The sequence below is a fragment of the Suncus etruscus genome, chromosome 6 (genome assembly GCF_024139225.1).
Source record: "Suncus etruscus isolate mSunEtr1 chromosome 6, mSunEtr1.pri.cur, whole genome shotgun sequence".
In the NCBI taxonomy this organism is placed as follows: Eukaryota; Metazoa; Chordata; class Mammalia; order Eulipotyphla; family Soricidae; genus Suncus; species Suncus etruscus.
Genome location: NC_064853.1, coordinates 135,444,527 through 135,467,716, shown reverse-complemented (window position 1 = coordinate 135,467,716; position 23,190 = coordinate 135,444,527). Strand labels below are relative to the sequence as shown.

The following is a 23,190-nucleotide window of genomic DNA, read 5'->3' as shown; positions in this document are numbered from 1 at the left end:
TTTTTCACTTTTAAGGTAATATTGTAATGGTGTTAGAAACCAGATATTTCTAAATCAAATATTAACCTATTCCACATTTACTTGCTGGTGACACACATCAGACAGGCCTTCCAGTTCTATTGTTAATAACTCCTCTAGCCTTAGGGATAATTTTCAACTAATTAGGTGGGACACATTCATATCTTTTTGCCAACACACTGACCCAGCTGAAAAATATACCCTCTCTAGATATAGCAAGAGTACAAAGGGGGAGGGAACTCTTTGTGTAGGATGCTGAGGGCAACTTGGTTATGGACAAATATGATATTTGATGTAGTAGCTATCTGCCAGCTAGAAAATTCTACTCCTCAAAACTGAGCTAAAAAAAAATTGTGCGAGAATGACACAGGACAAGAATGAAGCTGTGGTCCCGGAGAGATAGCACAGCGGTGTTTGCCTTGCAAGCAGCCGATCCAGGACCAAAGGTGGTTGGTTCGAATCCCGGTGTCCCATAGGGTCCCCCGTGCCTGCCAGGAGCTATTTCTGAGCAGACAGCCAGGAGTAAGCCCTGAGAAATGCCAGTGTGGCCCCAAAACAAAAACAAAACAAAACAAAACAAAACAAAAAAAGAATGAAGCTGTAGCTAATGTCCTCCAAGAGAAAATGAGTGAAAGGAGATATTGGAAAGTTAGCAGCAGTGAAGAAGATTAACATGAGAATTAGAGAATCAGAGAAGAAATCTAAGAAATCTAAAGCAGTAGAGGTGAAATCTAAGAACATAATTCCGCCAAGGAGCCAGCTTCCGACAGCCACTGTACAGGACTCATGAGGGGAAAGATCAGGTGGTCACGCTTCATAGTCATCACTTTCTCCCACTCATCACTCGTGATTTCACTAGCTAGGCCTCTCCTTACAATGTAAAAATAGCAGTAGCCAGGGGCAACAGGCCTTTTCCCCCACTGTAGGATTATTCCCTCTAGACCTTTCTCCTGGCTGTGTTCACAGTGAGATTACTCCTGCCAGACTTTTATCTAATCAGAAAAGTCTGCCCACACTAGACTTGCTGGAGATATGGTGTGTTTAAAGTGACTTTTGGGGCTAGTGCAGTGGCACAGTGATAGGGCATTTGCCTTGCATGCAGCTAACCTAGGATGGACTGTGGTTCAATCCCCCAGCATCCCATATGGTCCCACAAGCCAGGAACAATTTCTGAGCACATAGCCAGGAGGAACCCCTGGCATCACTGGGTGTGGCCCAAAAACCAAAAAAAAAAAAAGAAAAAATAAAGTGACTTTTTACTTTTGTTCTGTTTTATTGGCACCAAGTTGGTGCTCAATGGTTACTCCTGGCTCTTCATTCGGGAATTTCTACTGGCGGTGCTCAGGATACCATTTGGGATGTTGAGGATTGAACCTGGGTCACGTGCAAGACTAGCACCTTCCTTACTGTCCTGTTGCTTTAATCCTGAGAGAGTACGTTAAAGGTACCCTGCTTCATTCTGCCCAGTGTACACAGTCACTCTGGGCCCTCCTATGCCCTGACACCCCACCGCCCCTTTCTTTTCTTCACATACAGGACCCAGGGAGTCCATGGTGGCCACTATCACTGGGACCTGCTTGGCTAGAAGGATATTTTCTCTTCTGATTCGATGAATCTGGTGAAGTTCTGTGGGCATATAAAGCTTGAGGGCTTTCTGTCCTCAACACAGCACAGTGCGGGGAGAGGACAGCAGTGTGGACTCAGGGGCAGCTCCTGTGCTGGAGGCCTGAACCCTCCCTGCAAGGCCCTTTCATGTTTAAGCCATTAGAATCAGTCCTGTCACTCATAACAAAAGGTATTTTCTGTTTGTTTTTTGGTTTGATTTCATTTCTCAGCCACATCTGTTTGGACATAGAGATCACTTCTGGTGAGGCTTGGGGGGCCGTATCTGATGTTGGGGCTCAAACCCAGATCACTGGGGCTGGAGAGATAGCACAGTGGTAGGGTGTTTGCCTTGCATGTGGCCGACCCGGGAGGAACCTGGTTCGATCCCAGCCTGCTAGAGGCAATTTCTGCGTGCAGAAGCCAGGAGTGACCCCTGAGCGCCGCTGGGTGTGGCTCCAAAACAACCAACCAATAAATAAAGATTAAAAACAAACAAACAGATTACCCACATGTAAGGCAAATGCCCTATCCCTCTCATATCACTCCAGCCCCTGTAGTCAAGGGTCTTAATAGTTATATCTGTGGTAATATATAATGTTAAAAATCATACATAGTTTTTGTATATATGTATATAAAATATGCAAAATCATTTTCAGTGAGGATAAAATTAGTATGAATTTTATTATTACATTATAGGGACCGGAGGATAGTGTGGAGGTAGGGCATGCAGAAGGACGGTGATTTGAATTCCGGCATCCCATGTGATCTCCCGAGCCTGCCAGGAGGGATTTCTGAGTGTAGAGCTAGGAGGAACCCCTGAGTGTTGCCAAGTGTGACTCAAAAACCAAAAAAAAGTATATATATACATTATATATACTACAATACTATACAACATATTATATATATATATATATATATATATATACACACACATATTCCCTTCTACCCCACCACCACTCCAGATCTTAGAGAAGGCAAAACAATGTGCTTTTGTTTCTATTTAGTTGTCACAGAACCTAAAGGATTGCTAACAAGCACACCTGAGCAAGAGCTGATGGTATCAGGAATGTATGTAAGCTCAGACTACTGAATTTAATAACTCTTCCAAGTGTGAATGCCAAGGACTTTTGAAACTTGCTAGAAAAGTGCTTCTCTTTCTGAGGGAAGAAAGATGATGACTACAATGGCAGATTGTGCTTGACTCTTGTTCCCTAAAGTTGGACTTCACTGGATGACTACACTGTCCCACCCCACCTTCAGCTGGCACGGCCTACCTCTGCCAAGCTTTCTCATGCTGAGAAAACAGTCTTCACTTAGACCATGTGAGAGTCAGAAGTGGGATCCTCAGGGGCCGGGCGGTGGCGCTGGAGGTAAGGTGCCTGCCTTGCCTGCGCTAGCCTAGGACGGACCGCGGTTCGATCCCCCGGCGTCCCATATGGTCCCCCAAGAAGCCAGGAGCAACTTCTGAGCGCATAGCCAGGAGTAACCCCTGAGCGTCACAGGGTGTGGCCCAAAAACCAAAAAAAAAAAAAAAAAAAGAAGTGGGATCCTCAAATCTCTTGCCCTCTCAGTGCACTTAGAGTCACAACCACCATCTAGATGATTGGCCTGCTGTCTGCAGGCGTGAGAGTCGTGCTGAAACATCACTGCTGGGGGTGGTTCTCTCTTGGCAATGCACCTTTTGTACACACAGAACCATGCCTGATCTTCTACCTAATGAGGTGAAGCTGTGGTACTTGACACAAGAATTCCCAGTCCCTCCTTCCAAAACTTTAGGCCATTTACTTCTCATCATTCACTGTCAAAAATATCTGGGCAACCCGCATTACCTAGTTACTCTGTCCATTAAGACAATTATATTTTCTGATGAGGCCACGGCTGCATTTTTCTTTGGTGGACGAAAAGCCAAGAGTCTGGCTCTGTTTCCAGTTCTTGTCGCTCCTCCTAAAACCACAAATCCTCCTGCCATCAGGAGCTACCCATTTTCTAGGTTACTAGGTACACTGAGGAGTGCTCAGCGTACAGTGGCAAGAACTCAAGGAGCAGAGACGGACAAACTCATTAGCATTCTCTGTCTAGCCACAGATCCTTTCCTTCAGAAATTCCTTTTCTTTCTACTATGAAGATGACACTCATAGCATTCATTTATAAACAAACTGCTATAAGAAATGACAGTCTGCTGGCCTGATACCAACTGCACTTACGCAGCTGAAACCTAAGTAAGTGTGCGATTCTTCTAGTTCTTTTGAGCTGCTCTGATTTGGGATAGAAAGGTGACTAAGGAGGATTTGATGAGATATTAGCTAAAGTCTATTCTTGGGTGGAACATCCACTTGAAACTGATTTCGTGTCAGGGCCATTCTTCAATGAAGTCACTCATTCCGAAAATAGAGGTTGTCCATGGAATTTACCTCAACTGGCTGAAATCTTGGCAAAAGTTAAATTTCCCTAAAAAAAACCTTGTAACTATAGGTCCATCTAATGTTTAAATAATCTTAAGAAATATTCAAATCTAAGATTTTCACTTCTATTCCTGACTTCTCATTCCTGACTGATTCCAAGTTTGCCTTTGACTTAGTTAATATAACAAAGTTATTTCTGGAAGGGGATGTATGAGCACAAGGCTTGTGATGTAAACCTTATCTGTAACTGAATCTGCATACATACAACAGGACAATATTCTTGACAACATAAGAATTCCTTATTCTAAAGGAATAGGGAAATAACAGGTTACATATATCTGGAAAAGCCATTAGGAAGAGAATATGGTTTTACAGGAAAAAAAAATGATCATCTGTGTTCCACTGAATAAGACATTTGCTGTAGGAGCCAGGAGGAATCAATCCTAGTGCCTGTGGGCCGGTCTCTGATAAAATCCATTAGCAGGGAAGAACCTCTCCTGAGGTAGAGGACAGGCAAATGGATGAACTTAGCAGATGGTCCTGCCAAGGGACACAAATCTGAACATTAAAATAATGTTAGACACCAAAAATATAAATCAGGATTTTCCCTTTGGCTCAAGCTACTTTATATTTTTCTGAAATACTGGGACTAAACCCAGGGACTCACTTGCAAGGATGAGGCAGTTTATAAAAATCACAAGATCCAGCATGATAGAGTGAAAAGAACAATTATTGTTGCCAAATTCTAGTTGAGTTATGATTTTCATGTAATGTGATAGTGACAAGTAATTCACAAACCTGTGAACCAAGATTGTTATCACCTGTTAAAATGGGGTGTTTTCTTTTTTTAAGGGGCACACCCAGCAGCGCTCAGAGGCTACTCCTGGCTCTGTGCTCAGAAATTGCTCCTAGCTTGGGGACCATATGGGATGCTGGAGATCGAACCCATGTCTGTCCTAGGTCAGCCACGTGCAAGACAAATGCCCTACCGCTGTGCTACCACTCCAGCCCCTGTTTTCTTCATATCTTATCACCCAAAATCATCTAAATGAAGTACTTTCTAGATATAGAACTGGATGTTAAGGGAAGGCTTTCATGCTTTTAGGGTTTTGGTGTTAAATAAGATCATTAGAAAGGCTTCCTTTTCGAGAAAAAGAGAAAAAAAAAAAAAAGAACCAAAAAAGAAAGGCTTCCTTCTCACCCTCTACCCTACCTGAAAGAAGCCCATATTGAGCAAATCTGCTCAGCAAGGTCTTCTATTTCCTCTCTACATATCTCAGTAACAACAGGTCCCTGAGAAGTTAGTATTGTACTAATTTGTTTCAGAGAACACTGTTGAGGGAAACAGACTCACAGCTGATGTTGAAAGAAGCCCAGTCTCATAACAACAGACCATTTCACAGAAGCGTCCCAATTTCCACGCACATAGCCAATAAAGCAGGTGGAGATTTACCAGACCAGACCTCTAGCTTCCTAAACCCTGGCCTTCATGCTTTAGGGTCATTTGCTAATAAGTTCATGCTAGTAAGATGGAAAAAGTCTCAAAAATGCTGCCTGAGAAGCACCTCCAAATGACAGAGGCACCAAGAAGGGGGAAACAGCCTGAAGAGAGGGCATAAGCTACCTATGACTTGGGTGTTGAGTGACTCTTCGTAGCTGTTGTGTATGTAAATATGTTAGGGGATTATTATGTGACTGACCCTACCCTGATCGGTGATTGTGCCCTACCCTAGGGTGTGACCTGGCATTCTGCCCCCACCCTAGGGTGGTACCTGATTCTGCTTCCACCATTGGGTGGTATCTGCCCCCACCATTGGGTGGTACCTGATTCTGGGGGATAAAAACAAGGGTCTGGGCCGGAGAGATAGCATGGAGGTAAGGCGTTTGCCTTTCATGCAGGAGGTCATCGGTTCGAATCCCGGCGCCCCATATGGTCCCCTGTGCCTGCCAGGAGCAATTTCTGAGCCTGGAGCCAGGAATAACCCCTGAGCACTGCCAGGTGTGACCCAAAAAAAAAAAAAAAAAAAAAAAAAAAAACAAAAAAAAAAAAACAAGGGTCTGTGGAAGGCGAGAGGCTTTTGCTGGAACTTATGCTGAGTCTTTGGACTTCAGTCTTGTCCACCGAATAAAGCTAATATTTCCATAAACCTGACTGTCTGCGAGCTGTTTACCCGCCGTTTCACCTCAGAACCGTCGGCTAGACAGGGTGGCAGACGTGTGCTGGAGGGGAAAGATCTCATCCTCCATCCCTCCATCAGTCAACCTCTCCAGTGGCTGACTTGCAACAGTAGCAAATGGGTATTTTGTTTTGGGGCCACACCTGGTGGTGTCAGGGATTATTCATGGCTCTATGCTCAGGGATCACTCCAGGCAGGCTTGGGAGGGGACCCTCAGGGTTGGCATATGGAGGCAAATACCCTGCCTTGGGTATAATCACTATAGTCCTAGGCAAATGGGTATTAGTTAGCCCAAATGCTCTGGATTCAGAAACTCTGCAAGTAAGCAGAGAAGAGAAGCAAAGAAAGAGCACAGCACACAGGAAGCAGCTGTGAGTCCCACTCATTTCTTGTCTTCGTGTTGGCAAAATAAGAAAGTTCTTCCTCCTTCCCCAAGTCTGATTCTAACTTTTGGCTTAGAGGAGGATTCTAATGCACTGTGAAGTGTGTGTGTGGGATGGTCAGGGAGAAAGAACCCAGTGTCTCTTGGGGAACCTCATGCTATTCTACTGAGCAGAGGACACATTCCTCACTGAAAGTGCTGAGTTACCTGGTATGGCTGTTGGAGGACAGGCTCTCCCAGGGCTGCCCACTGCAGCTGGCCACAGCAAAGGCGCCCCCGCAGCTGCCATCCAGCTTCATGAGCAAGGCCTTCGCTGCATTCTCCGTCGTCTTCCGGCAGTCATGCGCTCGTTTGAGCATCTGAGTGATGTTCTCATCCCCTGACTGGTCCCCTACAAGGCAGAGAGGTCAATGGATTAATCAGTGCAGATCTGGAGAGGACAGAGCTGGGAGCAGGTGTGGATAACAGGGCCTGTCTGTCTGTGCAAAGGAGGCACAGTGGGAGGGGCCAGCAGTGGGCAGCAGTCTGGACTTCAGCCCCCCCCCTTCCTGCGCCCCCACTCTCCTCATGAACAAGTAATAGGCTCACATGACCTGAAATATCTTTCAGGATTTTTTTCCTAGTAATCAGGCTCATGGCTTCTTGTCCCATTGATGCACTTTGTGAATGAGGGTAGAGAAAACCAAGGCAAAAGGACCACAGTCCTACAGGCTCACAGGTTTAGTTGAGCCTCACGGGCAGGCGAACAAAACTCATTGTGAAATCTAGCCCTTCAGTGTGGCACTCACTGTTCTTTCTCTCTCTAGAGACTGTCCTGGCCTTGTCTCTCAGATCTGCCACGCTGGTGAGCATCCTCGTCCTCCAGACACAGGGTCCCAGTACCACCCTCCAGTCACTTTCCTCACAAGTCCCCCACCTCTTATCCTTCCACACGATCATACTGACTGTCCTAAATTATGTTGGAAAGAAGGCATTTATTACTTTTTAAATTCTGTGATTAACAACACTTTTATTGTGAATTTGATTGTAACAGGGTTTCATGCACTGGTAGGGATGTACTATTTCAATACCACACCCTTCTCCAGGGTCACCAACCCACAACTCACTTCTTTAGACCTTTCTCGTCACCTGTTGCCTTTGTTCTGTTATGTTTCTATATAGCCAATAGAGGAGAGATCATTCTATGTTTGTACCTCTCCTGACTGACTTCACTCAGCATGATACTCTTAGAGGCATCTATATAAGAACAATTTACATGATTTGATTTTTTCTTACAGACAAGTAGTATTCCATTAAAAATAATTATTGTAGAAGGACTGGAGCAATAGTACAGTGATTAGAGGACTTGCCTTGCACGCAGCTGACCCAAATTTGGGTTTGGTCTTCAGTACCCCATATAGTTTACCAAGCCCACCAGGAGTGACCCTGAAGGCAGAGCCAGGAGTGAGCCTTGACTACCACTGGATGTGGCCACAATATAAATAACTGTAGTTTAGTTATATGTTTACAATAGTAAACATATACTTCTGGCCTGGACGTACAATTATTGTAGCGCTCATTCCCGCCACCAATGCTCTTGCTACTTCAAGTCTGCTTTTCCATCCCCATTCCAACCCTGCAATGTGATATCAGTTTTTCATCAAGAGTTTGTCATCATTCAGTACTGCCAGCTCCTTTGTTTTAAATTTATCTTTGTAGCAGATGAACAAGAACATCTGATATTTGTTTTTTCTCCTTTCTTTGGTCTAATATCACTAACATAATACTCTATTTCCATCCAGGTTACAGTAAACTGCAAATTTCATCTGTTCTTTTTCTTTTTCTTTTTTTTCCTTTCGGTTTTTGGGTCATGCCTGATGGCGCTCAAGGGTCACTCCTGGCAGGCACGGGGGACCATAAGGGATGCCGCAGTTCAAACCACCATCCATCCTGGATCAACTGAGTGCCAGACAAACACCCTACCACTGTGCTATCTCTCTGATTGCTAGCTTTCATCTTTTCTTTTCTTTTTTTTTTTAGATTTTATGTTTTCTTATTGTTGCATAGTATTCCATGTTTTTGTGGAATACTGAAATTTCTTTATCCATTCATCTGGTTGTTTCTATATCCTAGCTAATGTATTTGGCACTGTAATGAACACAGCTGTGTTTCTATCATATCATATCATGAGTTTGGGGGCTAGATGCAAAGAAGTGGAATTGAGGGGTCATGGGAGATCTATTTTTACTTCTTTGAGAAATAATCATATTGTTTTCCACAGGAGTTAAACCAGATAGCATTCTCACCAATAATGCAAGAGGGTTTCTTTTCTGGTTATTTTCAAGGTTTTTAATAATTTGTGCTGTCCTTGCTGGTTTGGGGGGAAGTGTCATTGCCATTTTGAAGAGCCTATTTTATAAATATATCTTTGAGCTACTCAGGATTGAACTGAAATGTTCCAAATGCAGATTTAGCTAAATTTTTCAGGTCCCAAATAACTGTGCTGAATAGGTATCAGTCTACTAAGAGGTTTTGAGAGCCTTGGAGATAGGCTCCTGTAAGGAGACTCTGATTTTGATTCCCAGCACTACCTGGTCCTTTGGGTATTAACAGGAATGACCTCCAGGCCCATCCTAAAAGTAGCTCCTGACAATTACAGGATGTGACGCCCTCCTGTCCCTTCAAAAACACAAAAAACAAATAGAAGTCTTTTAAGGAGAGGACAGTTTAGGACATCCCTCTGATACAAATTGGAAATAAGATAATTGACCTTTCCCTTTAATCAATATTGTTAGTACACACACACACACACACACACACACACACACACACACACACACAAGTTGATAGTAGGCCCACATAAGTTTAGAATCTATTTAAGTTTGAGAAGTAAAGTTTTACGGTTCAGTTAAAAGATACTGTAAAAGAAGAGATATCTAATAGGTAATGCTGGTATCTCCGGGCTGTGCTGATGCTTTAAAACAGCAATAACAGAGAGAGTGGAGGGCAACCATGGGCAGGTCCAGTACCTGCCAGGGAACTTGAACATGAAGGCAGAAAAGCAACCACTGCATTTTCTCCAGTTTTGCTTCAGATTCCTAAAAATGTCAAAGCTGAAGGAGGAAAATATGTAAGTACTGAGTGCAGAAGCAGACCCCCGGCAGGGTTAAGGGCAGAGAGATCGTGAAGGGCATCCAGATGGCAGCTTCTTCACAAGGTATCCTGGAAAACTAACCTTGTTTGAGAAGAGCCAGTGTGAGATGCCCTGCCTGTGGCTCAAGCCAGCACTCAATGTCCCTTTCAGAGTATGGAGGGATCTGCTGGCAGTTCGCTGGCCCTTCTTCCCCCAGAACCTGAGAAAGGGAACCTTCCCTCTCACTCATTGTTCTATGAAGAGCACCACGCCATAGTCACCAATAAAGACAGCACAGCTGACCAACTTGAAGGTCGCACTTGTCGCTTTTAGTTCACACTGAATTGACGAGATGGGTGGTGGAGAATGCATATCTGGAGGCACAAATCAGGATGCAACCTCTCCCTTCTCTCCACTACCATCCATGTGCAGCAAGCAAACACCTCCCCCAGTCCAGGGATCATGTGACACAGACCACTAGACACATCCTCTCTCTTTCTAGGACTCTTGGAGACAAATCTGGGTCCCAGGCCTCAAAGGAACAAAAGTGGAGACGAGCAAACAGCAGAGGCATAGAGACTTGACAAAAGACACAGGAACCAGGGGAGCCTGGAGTCCAACAAGGCAGCGGCCACAGAGAAGGTCCTTCCTGACAGTGACACCAGGACATGTGCATCTAGTAAAGGGTCTGGTGTGGGGTGAAGGGAGGTGAAATAAATGTTATGTGAAATGCTTAAGCAAGAACATGAGAGCAGTGCAGTCACCTCAATAAACGAGAAAGGCAAAGAAAGCCAGTTCCTCTTGTCACAGGCCTCTGGCTCCATCTGCCTGCTGTCACCCAGGAGGTTTCCTAAGCCAGGCTGTTTGTTTGAACTTGTCTGTGATTCTGTTTCCACTCCAGTTCTTATTCATCAACATGAACAACTGACTCAGTCATGAGGAAAACATACTTGTCAAATGGATTTTATGTGCCAGCAGCCAGAAGGGCAGTGGAGTGAGAAGCAGGGGACAAAAACGGAGGACAGAGGTGACCACACTCACCAGGGGAGGAGCCCACGCCAGCCGCCCGGAACTGGCCCAAGATGAGGTTCTGCTCACTGTCAGCCAGGGCCAGCAGGAGTTCGTAGGCTTCGATGCACTGTTCACTGAAACACAAGCACAGGGACAGTGTTGGGGGCAGTAGCCTTCGTGCTTTCACGCTGCAGCCAGAGCTCCAGCACACCAAAGATTCTCAGACAAGTCAGGTGCTGGCTATACTGTCTCCATTTCCCCTGCTCTCCTTCCTTTCCCTCCTGGTAGAAAAAAAATTCAAGGAGAGGACAGAAAGATTCTTGTCTGTAGCATTATAGAAATTGGTTCAGAATAAAGATATGCATAAAATAAATCTGATGTCTTATGCTGATGCTTTGAAATGTTCAGAACTATTTTTGGGGGGATGCATGCTCATGACGCTCAGGCTCATTCCTAGCTCTCTCTGTGCTTAGAGATATGCATAAAATAAATCTTATGTCTTATGCTGATGCTTTGAAATGTTCAGAACTATTTTTGGGGGGATGCATGCTCATGACGCTCAGGCTCATTCCTAGCTCTCTCTGTGCTTAGAGATCACTGTTGGAAGGGTTTGGGGGGAATATAGAAAGCAGAAGGAAGCAGTGTACAAGACAACTTAACTACTCCTATGACTTGTTTTTCCTTCTATAGCTCGTCATTCATCAGTTTACAGTATCTGAGAATGTCAGGGGTATAGCTTTAACACTCCATATGTGTATTGGTTCTTCATAGGCATCAGTAAAGTCTAGTGTTATTCCAGCACCAATAAAACCCCTCTGCTGATTTTATTGCCTGCCCCCTTAGAAGTTAAGTCTTTTGCTGAGAGGTTTGGGGCCTGGGGATACCTGACCAATCTGGTTCAATGCCTAAATCCGATAATGCAGCAGGGCACTATGCTGGTGCTTGGGTGTAAAATAAAAATAAAAATAAAAATACAAAAATATAATCAATGAGTTGCCCCGGGCACTGTGTTTCTAACCCCTCAAGCAGATGGGTCTGATGAAGCAGGGTACACAGCAGTCAGTTCGCTTTATTCTCTGATGGCCTTTCTCTTCCATGTGCTGCCTACCTGACGTGTGCTTTCTTTGCTGAGTTTTCCCTGCTCTGTGCCGCTTAAGCCATGTGCTTTCTCTCTTTTGAGGACAAAGCCAGAGCTTTATTAGTTAGAACCGCACCCACCAGGGTGGGGGAAGGCCCTGTAACCCAGGTGTTTACATACCAAAAGAACAGTTTAGGGAAACAGGACCTTGGGGGAAAGGTTAAACTTGGGGCCATGTGGTCCTGGAACTCAGATTCTCCAGTGTGCACACCCCTGAGCTATCTTCCTGACCCTGGTTTTGTCATTTCTTTGCTAGCTCATTTGCTTTAATGGTCTATATCCCACTTGTAACATTTTTACTTCCTGACTTATCTAACTCAGCCCAGTCACCTTCAGCTTCATTCAAGTTGCAGAAGGTACAGGAGAGATAGCATGGAGGTAGGGCATTTGCCTTGCATGCAGAAGGACGGTGGTTTGAATCCTGGCATCCCATATGGTCCCCTGAGCCTGCCAGGAGCGATTTCTGAGCATAGAGCCAGGGCAGGACTAACCCCTGAGCGCTGATGGGTGTGACAAAACGAAAACAACACCAAAACAAAACAAAACAAAACAACAAAAAAAAGTTAAATGAGGGGGGTTCAGAGCACTATAGAACAGTTTTAGGGTGTTTGCCTTGCACATAGCCACCTGTGTTCAATCCCTGACATCCCATATGATCCCCTAAACCCTCCAGGAGTGATTCCTGAGTGATTTCTGAGTAGAAAGCCAGTAATCACCCCTAACTACCACCAGGTGAGACTCCCCATTACCCCTACCCCAATTAAATGAAGATCTAGAAAACTACAAAATAGACGATAGAGTGGGAGGTGGTTGGCCCTCTGTTGTTCATGGTAGCCAGACTGCAAGACGGGACCCCAGCCTTCTCTGCTGTGCTCACACTTTCTGCTGACCATTTCTACCCTAGCAGGGCCAGTCTGCCCTCCAGAGGACATGGCTAGTGGAAGGGACACACTTCTGTATCAGGATACTAAGTGCAAGAGACTGCGAGAGTGATCTGCCTTACAAGCTTGAGGGCTGTGAGTTCGATCCTGGCACTGTGTCTGCATGCCCCAGTGCAATCTGAGTCCTGGTGCCAGAACTACCAGGGGTATGAGTAACACTACAGCCAAATATGTGTGACCCATGGATAGTACAGGAAAGCAGCAAAAATGGAAGGGTGTGCTGACACAAAACCCAACATGGTAGCTTCCCTCCAGTCTTTCTATGGATGTGTCTACGCTGATAAGGCTGGCAGCTATGTTCCACGGGTTTGAGAAGCCCCTGCTGAGTTCCAGCTTCGAGACACTACTTGTGAAGGGCTATGGCTTCCCCACAGAGGGAAGACATCTGAAGAGGGCTCAAATGTCATAGCTCATCCAGAATCTGCACAGAGTTCCTGAGGAAGAAATCATTCCTGTCACCCTAAGATTTCTAGCCACGGAACCTCAAGAAATGAGAATGTTATGACTAGCTGCACAGCTCTAGGTTACTGATATGCCGAATACACCCTAGAAGGAGAATATTTTCAGGTACAAAGGCTTTGTGCAATTGGAGCCACTGGCTTTTGATGGCAATTTAAATTTCAAAAAATAAAATGAAAGGAAAAAATTCAGGGGCCAGAGATGTGCTTGCCTTGCACATGTCTGACCCAAGTTTGATCCCAGGAATGATCCCTGAGTGCAGAGCCAGGATTCAGCCCTGGCTGAATTTGGTATCGCCCCCAAATAAATCAAACCAAAAAAAAAATGCAGCTTTCCCATGCAGCAGTGAGTCTTCACATGTTTAATGGCCATGTGTGACAAGACAGCACAGAGTGGAGCTGACCATCACAGAAAATTCTTGTAGATGTTTATGAAACAGCCACATGAAGCACAAAACTCACAGTAGTTTGGATTTCTTCCTTTTCTTTATGGTGCTGGGCTTCAACCCAGGGCCTCATACTGAGGCCATATGCACCATTGGGTCAGACTCCTCAGTCCTGGAGCCTGGAAGAAAATCAGCCTTTCTTTTTCATACCTGGGCACACATGTTAAAAGCTCAGAGAACATCGCCTCATGGATGGGGGTCGACAGAGGAACAGAACCTGTGGGTGGTGCTGAGAAGCCCCATAAGGGATGCTGGCAGCAGTGAAATCTCCAGCTGAGGAGTCACAGAGAACTGGCTAGATTGTCCCAGACCAAGGGAGGGAAAAGTTAACATCACTAACACTTAAGTATACAGGTCTGTGCCTGTGTCTATGTACTTTCCTCCTCCTTTTCTAAGATATAAGAGAAAAGCCCAATAACTTATACTGGGTGCTGTCAGATTCTTTTGTGGACAGCACATCCATTGCTCAGCTATGCCCCTGGGGAGACAATCTGTCTCCTCTATGTCCCTCTGCTCTGGTATACCTATGAAACAGCCATTGCTCTTGGACTTTGAGCCTCTATAATTTGGGGGGCAGTGAGTTTGGTGGTGCCAAGGGCTACTCCTGGTCCTATGTTTGGGTACTACTCCAGATGGTGTTAAGGGTATAATGGTTTGCCAGGGATAGAACTTGAGTGTCTTCCATGAAAAACCATACTCTCAGCAAAAACCAAGATCACCAATTACAGAAGACCAACAACACAACGATCACTGAGCAGAACTTTTCCTGGGACCATAACGAAAGACTCTATCCTAGACTTCGTCCTAGGATCTGTGCAAAAACCAAGATCTCAAATTACAGAGGACTGACTTTGAAAACCAAACTGAGCAGAATATTTCCTGGCACTATAAAGAAAAGAAAGACCTTGGGAGGGGCCAGAGCAGTGGTGCAAGCGGTAGGGAGTTTGCCTTGCACACAATAACCTAGGACAGACTGTGGTTCAATCTCCAGGCGTCTCATATGGTCCCCCAAGCCAGCAGTGATTTCTGAGCACATAGCCAAGAGTAACCCCTGAGCGTCACTAAGGGTAGCCCCCCCCCAAAAAAGACCTTGGGGTTTGACAATAAACATGTCAGGAGATTGTAGTCCATCTATGAAAGTAAGCTACAAGGGTGGAGAAACCCTGTATCCCTTAGGCCAAGGGAATTTCCTTTCTAATTTCCCCTATGCAAAACAAGCAAACAAAAACAAAAAACAAAACCAAATACAAGCTTGCCACATCAGCTCCCCCCTTTTTTCTTTTCCTTTTTTTTTTCTTACTTTTTTTTGTTTCTTCTTTTATTTGTTTATTTTTTGGTTTTTGGGTCACACCTGGCACACTCAGGGGTCACTCCTGGCTCTATGCTCAGAAATTGCTCCTGGCAGGTTCGGGGGACCATGCCGGGATTTGAACCACCATCCTTCTGCATCTAAGGCAAAGACCCTACCACTCTGCTATCTCTCTGACCCCTGTTTCTTCTTTTAAATTCATATTTATAGCTTCTAGACAGGGGCTCCCACCAGCTATTTTTTCTTTAACAGAAACATAAAACATAAATTATTTTGTTTGTCATCATATTTCTATGGCTTCCTACAAATTGAGAAAAAAAAAGTGGATGGTACGAGAGGCAAAGTGGTCTCATGAGCATTGAGTAGAAACAAAAGATGATCAGACCTAAATACCCAACCCAAAGTCAACAATAGAACCAAGAGACCCAAACTACAATATACTAGACACAAAGGGACCTGTTACACTAATAGTCCAGGGGGCTAAGGGTTGAGGTAAGGGATGCATTCTGGGAACAGGGACAGAGGGAGGTCAACACTGATGGTGGGAATTGTACTAATTCACTGTCACTATGTGCCTGAAACACAACTGTGAAAGATTTGTAATTCATATTGGTCTCAATAAAAATAAAAAAGAAAAGAAAGGGGCCGGCGCAGTGGCGCTAGAGGTAAGGTGTCTGCCTTGCCAGCGCTAGCCTAGGACGGACCGTGGTTTGATCCCCCGGCGTCCCATATGGTCCCCCAAGCCAGGAGCGACTTCTGAGCACATAGCCAGGAGTAACCCCTGAGTGTCACCGGGTGTGGCCCCAAAAAAAAAAAAAAAAAAAAAAGAAGAAAAGAAAAAACCATGCACTCAGTTCTTTGAGCCATTGCCCCAGTCTAAGCTGATTTTCAATATACATCGCATAGGTATTTGCTGACCCAAACCCCGATTATGTCTTCCAAAAGCTTCTTTCATGTTCCCTGTAGGTCATCCTGAGGCACCTCCTTCCCACCTGTACTGCAGGGCCAGCCGTAGTGCAGTGGCGTTGGACTCATACTTTCCCACCAGCATGCTCATCCTCTCGGCATTGCTCTTACATTCTTCCAGGGTTATGGTTAGGAGATCATTTTGGGATTTGAGGTGCTCAATACGGCTACAAGGGAAGAAAGATCATGTTCACAATTTCATACTAGGATTAAAACTGTTAATATTTTAAATTACCAAGTCAAAATTCAAGCTAGAAAATGCATGTGAGGTTGTCTGTCAGTCTTGTTGTTTCAGGAAAAGCATGGATTTGGGACCAGAGCGATGGCGCAAGAGGTAGGGCGTTTGCCTTGCATGCGCTAACCTAGGCCCGCCCCCGGTTCCCCCAAGCCAGGAGCGATTTCTGAACGCATAGCCAGGAGTAATCTCTAAGCATCACTGGGTATGCCTCTCCCCACAAAAATCATGATTTTAAATTGCATTTTAGATTAAGTAACAGTGTCACTTACTGTAATGGATTAGAAACCAAGATCAAGGTCCCATTATTTCCCACCCACTAGCAGTAGGTTGTACCAGAGACAGCAGGAGGAAATAGAGTGGAGGTAATAACCTGCATCGTCAGGCTTCATGATGGAAACTGATGCACTTCGCTAAACCATTCTCCATAGAGACAAATGAGAAGCAGCAGAATGGAGAAATCACTTCCTCAATAAAGCTCCTGATAGTCCTTTCAATTAAGTCTCTTGACACCCCACTCCTTCCCAGAAGAAGAAATAGACACCAAAAGGGAGCAAATGTCGTCACTTTGGGTTTTAAATCAGACACTCAACCCCAGACCCTGAACTCTGAATCTTTCTACAATGGAGAGTAAAACATCCATTTTATTTAATCAAAAGAAGAGCAAATGGTTGAGTGAACAAAAACCTGCATAGTATAACCCCGGGATAAGAAGTGAAATAGGACCACAGTTATGTCCAAAGTTACCACATTTGTCAACTGTTGGTAAGAGAACTTGAAGTTTCATGGACATTAAGAACTGTAATTTCAGAAAAAGAAACGACATATGAAAAACTTGGAAACATAGACATTCTGTTTCTAGTCATCTGTTCTAGGACACTGATGATTTAAAAGTGATTGTTCCTATTTGTAGAATTCTGAGAGTTCTTAAAAAGATACACCTTCATACACACAATGCAAGAAACTCTCGAAACTTTAGGAGGCTTGTTTGTCTTGAGATAGAACACACGAACAAAATGTCCTAGCAAAATGCAAGCTGCTCAGCACTATGGAATGGTTTGGGGGTGGATAAAACAAAGACCACTAGGAGGTGTGGCAGCTCCAAGGTCAAATGGTTCTGTGTATTATTATAAGAACACTCTCCTATTCGATTCACACAGATTCTTGGAAATACCTCTTATGTCTACTTGTCAATGTGCATCTGACTAAGAGTGGTTGCCATGAAGTATATGAACTCTAGACCGCCATGCAATCAATCTCATCTATAGGGTCTTCACAGGAAAGAGTCCATCTTAGGGCTTAACTTTCTCTGTAAGGTCCCATGGGCCAACAGGTCTCTCTGGGCTCCTCCTGCCTGAAAGCCATTACTTTGGTCCTTTAGTCTGCCATTCCATTGCTTTTGTAATAGGCTACTTTCTTTACTGTCTCCCATCAGGGGTAATTTTGGCCAGCCCATGAACCTAACAGGCTTTTGTATTTCCCAAGTGCTCCCCAATTTGTCTAGCTGAATAGTTCTTCTGATGCCAGTTTTAGAGGTGCAGCTTTTTCCTGATGGTTCCCTTTATCACATCAACACTTGAACTGAACATTCCCGAATGGGACTCTTGGTTTTCCTCAAATCGTGATCTTCCCTTCACCAGTAATTTGGTAAATTATCAGCACCATCTCCCACATGACTCCAACTTCTTTCCAAAGACCGGTTTGATTTGTCATCCTAGCAGGTCTGCTTCAATTTTAGATTCTGACCTGCAATACTGAGAGGGCAGCTCCTTCTCCAGCTCACGAGTCTTCAGGATTTACTTGTTAGTATTTGTATTTAATATGGAAATCATTTATTTCAAGATTTAAAATACTTTACCACATTTTCTTAGTTTTCATCTGTTATATTAAGTAGCTTCAATCAGGGAGGACTAGTAATAATTCAATTAATTTAGGTTTTCCAGAATTCTTCTTATGATCCCCCTAAAGAGTGGCAGGTTATGGTAGTCACACCAGACTAGGATACGATTTAATAGTATATTGTGCTGTTGTGGGGCCAATCCTGACTGAGCCAGTGTGCTCAGACCTGTGGTCTGGCTTGGGCCTTTTCCTTTTTTTTTTTTTAAAGCAATTCTCAGTGCTGGGTTTACAAACATGTCAGTTTTGAGAAAGAGGCAGTAATGTCAACTCTCAACTACTTCTGTGAAATAGTTTGAAAAGTTTATTCAACTAGGTATGTGGTGAACATTTTTCTACCTAGGGAAAGTAGACAGCCTTTTGAAATAACTCTAAGTAGGACTAAGTAATCTGAGAATCAGGGATTGGGAGTTCCTTATATCCTATCATTTGCAAGTAGCCTTGATAGGAAGTCTGAGCAGAGAGGGCAGAGCCAGCTCACTGTCACTCCAGGAAGTCTCTGTCACATGGCCTCTGGGGGTTTCCTGGGGCTTAAAAGATGTAACTCAATATTTCAGAACTCTGGGATTTCCAAGAAGCACAGGCTGCAGAAGGTCACATCTACTTGTCATTCTATATGAACTGCTCTGGGATTTATGATGTAATTTACAGGGGCAAAGGCAAAATGAAATGCTTCACACATTATTAAAACTTAGCACAGAGATTGTAAAGTAGCGAAGCAAGCCTGAGTTTTTCTAATCATTAGTGCCCGCCCTAACCCCTCCAGCCCATATACTGGAATACACAGGTCACACATGTCAGCCAGCACTGGCAGATACAAGCACCTTCTGATGAGAAAGAGGAAACTTCCTGGCAGTATCACACTATGTAGTAATATATTCATCACTTCATAAGGCTGTCATCAACCACAGATGACAGAAGCTACAATTTAGGTGTATAATAGGTGTTGCCCTTTAGGTTTGTGACAGTCTCACAACAACAAGGCCTCAAAATACATTTCTCAGAACATATAGGACCACACCCCCCCCCACACCCCCCACACCCCCCCACCCCCGTTAAGCAAAACATGAATCTACACAAGCCAATCCACAATGATCTCCGAAAGCTAATGGGAAGGGCATCCTACCTCCATTCTGACACATAGTGTCTCTCCTTACCTGTTCAATCGTTCTGTTTCGACCTCGAACTCGCGAATTTTGCTCTCTGAGATGGCAGAACCATGTGAGTAGAGAGTCTGGAAGATCTCTTGGATGTTGGAACAGTCCTGAAGAGAGTGGGCCAGGTGTTCTGCCATGCTGCTGGATACCTGCATAGGGAGAGGAGCATGAAATCTCTGGACAGTGGCCCCACAGAGAGCAGGACCATGAGACATGCTCTGCATGCACAATAATTCAAAGCTGCGATTCCCTGAGTTATCACACAAAAGGAGAAGGTTCTCCTGATCTTTTTAGTTTGTATAATGTGTTTCTGGTATAAAAAAGTAAATAAGATGAAAATAGCACACAGGCAATGTCCAAAACCAGCTACATCCTTAAAGAATGAACTGATGAATAGCAAGTACAAGACCTTTTTAGAATCCCTAATATTTTGACTTTTTTTTTTTTTTTTTGGTTTTTGGGTCACACCCGGCAGTGCTCAGGAGTTACTCCTGGCTCCTTGTTCAGAAATCGCTCCTGGCAAGCACGGGGAAATATATGGAATGCCGGGATTTGAACCGATGACCTTCTGCATGAAAGGCAAACGCCTTACCTCCATGCTATCTCTCCGGCCCATATTTTGACTTTTTTGGTTCTTGTTTTTGAGGGCCACACTCAGCAATGCTCAAGGGTTACCCCTGACTTTACACTCAGGAATTACTCATGAATGGTTTGGGGGGCCATATGAAGATGCTGGGGATTGAACCTGGGTCACCTGCTTGCAAGGCAAGCGCCCTACTCATTGTACTATCTCTTGGACCCTGTATTTTGGATATTAAATAGAATCTGCACTGTTCTCTATTTTCCTGAGTTCCTTCTCTGCCACTGACTCTGGTTGCTATAGCCCAAGGATGGTAGCCCCCCACTTCTTTAGTCTCATAATTTGAGGTTGGTATATCTTAGGCATGCGATGCTTGCTTGTTTACTGTAAAATTCTAAATTCAAGCCTTAAGGAATGTAATCAGGTTTCCTCATCCTTGGTTCTTCCAGTCTCATTCCTCATCCCCAAAAGATACTCCCTTTGGAGCAGAAACTATTCCCTTTCACCTTCCATTAGTACCTAGAGCCTCAGGGGGGTTATAGGTGCTTCAATGAAAAAGTGAGTACTAGCAAGAAAGCTACACTTTGCGAAGGTCTCCTGGGAAGCCTGCTGCATTCATGAGGGCTGTATGGAGGTAATAGTCTTTCAAAAGAGCTTCATGACTCGTGGTCTCTGGGGCAACAGGGTGACATAAGGCAAGTTTTATGATTCAAGACTTTCATCTACATCATCAGAAACTAGACCTAAATCATTTCTTTCTGACTAGTTTTGAGAAGAGAAAAATAAAAAACCTCCCTTACGGATGAAGAAGTAACTTGCCATGATGTACTTCAGTTTCATGTTTGGAAGAAAACCAAGCCTAATTTATTATGGTAATGAGCTGGTTTACTGGAGGTGAACTTGCTACCTCTGTGCTGTGTACCCCCACTTGGTACTCTCTAGCCGTGCTTCTCAGGAACACTCACCCCTATGCTGCTAAGTTCTGAGCCCAGGATGGGCCGATCAGACGATGAAGATTCTGACCTGGTCTTTGACAACTTCACCCTCTCAGCAATCTTAAAAAACAAAACAAAAAATTATCCAAAAACCACATGCTGCACCACAGGTAAGACTTTTTGTGACTCTTTATATGGGGGACTGATTAATTAAGGCAATGGAACTCAGTAATCAATGTCTTAAAAACAACTCACTTCAATTCAATTCTATTAGCCCACAGTTTTCCAAACTCAGTTCTAATGACATTCTGATGACATGGCTTGGATAAGTCTTGGAAAGATTGGGGGGAGGAAGGGAACTTCTTGTTTGTTTGTTTTGGGGCCACACCTGGCAATGCTCACGGGTTACTTCTGGCTTGAATTAGCAATCACTCCTGGTGGTGGTTAGCAGATCATATGGGATTCTGGGGATCAAATCTGGGTCATCTGCATGCAAGGCAAGTGTCCTACTGCTCTATTATCTATTATTAGTTCCAGGAAGGAAACTAACTATTCAGTGTGTTGTGTACCTAGCAGTCTTCCAGCCACAAGATGCCAGTAGCAATCAACTTGTGACTATCAAAAATGGTTCAAGACATTGCCAAATATCTGTAATGGATAATTTGACTTTGGTTTTGGAAATACTAGTTTGACCTATCACTTACTAAACCTGAAGGCTGAGATCCAGTCTTCTTGTCAAGAGGTTCCATGGGCAGTTAGGAGCTGGTGGGCTACATGTCAAAATGTCAGGGCATGCCCAGGACAATATACTTCACTGAGACCAGGCCTGTGGTTCCTATGAAGGGAACATTAGCTCCAAACTCAGGAAATCTCTATCCTATAAGACAGGACTAACCCTCATTCCTGAAAACGACTCTTTGTCCACCAGGTGCATTATAGACCCTGACAAAAGAGATCATTCCTACAGTTTGTCAACTATGCTGGGCTTCAGTCAGCTGATGATGTGATGTCCAGGTTGCAGCTCAGAGAGACTTAGGACTACTAGTGGGTCATCTCTATTTGTAGACTTAGATTAGGTGGCCTTCCCAGGCCCAGGGAAGTTCCTTAGGCTGGCACAGAGAACTGGGTTCTTGCACAGCAGACCACACTTGGAAAAGAAAAGGTTGGTGCTTCCAGATAACGGAAGTCTCCTGGTCTTGGTCCCTGGGAGCTCACCTTGGCGATGGGGATGTCATTGCTGCTACTGCTTGTGCTCAGCTCTCCTGTGCTGGGGTTAACTGGACGATTGGTGGAAGTGAGGCGGCCAGGGCTGGAGGGCCCCATAGCCTGCACACTCTGGAGTCGGGTTTGAAGTTCTCGAACCTGAAATAATAATGCCTTTAGATACACACAGGCCCAGGGAAGTTCTTTACCTGCCAAAGAGCAAAATCAGCTGGATGCTACTGTGGTTTTACTTTGGTAAAACTTGGCTGAGCCCCATGCAGGTCACTGTATATTATGATCGTTTTTGCTGTTGTTGCAGTGCTGGGGACTGAGCTGTGCACCTGTGAGGTCCACACACCCTACTGCTGAAAGGACCATCTTTAAGGATTGTTGATTCAAGTAGACTCATTAGCTTGATGCTGTTCTGCAGAAAGAGAACCCAGAATGTAATCTAGAGACATTTGGAACTTGCGGCTCTGAGAGATACTTAGAACACAGAGTGTCCTACAGAAAGTAGAATAGGGGAGAATAAAATTCCATCTGAAGTCACTGGGAAGGGAAGGAGAAAGGATTGTTACAGAAGCTTTTTTATTTGCTTTGGGACCACACCTCAATGTGCTTAAAGCTTAATCCTTAGAGCTTGGCAGGGAGCCATAAGGAATTCTGGGAAATCAAACCAGGATCAGTCTGATGGCAGGAATGCACTCTACCCATTATACTATACCACTCTGGCCTGGTACAGACCTTGCAGGTGAAGAGGGTTGCACAGGACAAAGGGGATGGTGTTAGGGTTCTCTGGGTGAGTGGGGGCAAGGAGAATAGCTTGCACAGGATGACAGAGTATGTTTAAAGAACTGTGAGCTACTCCAGTGTGTGGAGAGGGCACTGGTCTAGAAGGGGAAGGAGGGACAAACTGCAGGAACGACTTCCATGCTATTACATGGCTTTTCCTAAAGACCTGACAGTACAGCTTGGGATATCTGGAAGAAGACATCGGAAACACACTTAAAATCACACTGGAAACACTTTAATTGCATTTAAAACTCTTACCTGCACAGAACTGAATAAACGAAATCCTGATCTGTACAGTGTGGCTCAGTGACTTTCAAAGGGTTCTAAGTGCAAAAGTTGGTCAGGAACGGGTTTTCCTAATGATCTTGACCGTGATTTTATATATCTTAAAGGGCAATATGACCATAACACCCACTGGCCTTTTAAA

At 44.4% G+C, this 23,190-nt stretch overlaps 1 protein-coding gene across 1 annotated transcript in view; it reads right to left on the bottom strand.

The window, feature by feature from the left end:
- MCC (MCC regulator of WNT signaling pathway) overlaps window positions 1-23,190 on the bottom strand; it is a 309,795-nt gene that overhangs the window by 32,819 nt on the left and 253,786 nt on the right. Inside the window, exons 7-12 of the mRNA XM_049775666.1 lie at window positions 21,984-22,130; window positions 20,799-20,888; window positions 19,254-19,402; window positions 15,992-16,132; window positions 10,738-10,841; window positions 6,792-6,975 (exon numbers count right to left, since the gene is read on the bottom strand). Coding sequence (XP_049631623.1) covers window positions 6,792-6,975; window positions 10,738-10,841; window positions 15,992-16,132; window positions 19,254-19,402; window positions 20,799-20,888; window positions 21,984-22,130 — 815 coding nt within the window. The remainder of the gene's footprint in view (window positions 1-6,791; window positions 6,976-10,737; window positions 10,842-15,991; window positions 16,133-19,253; window positions 19,403-20,798; window positions 20,889-21,983; window positions 22,131-23,190) is intronic.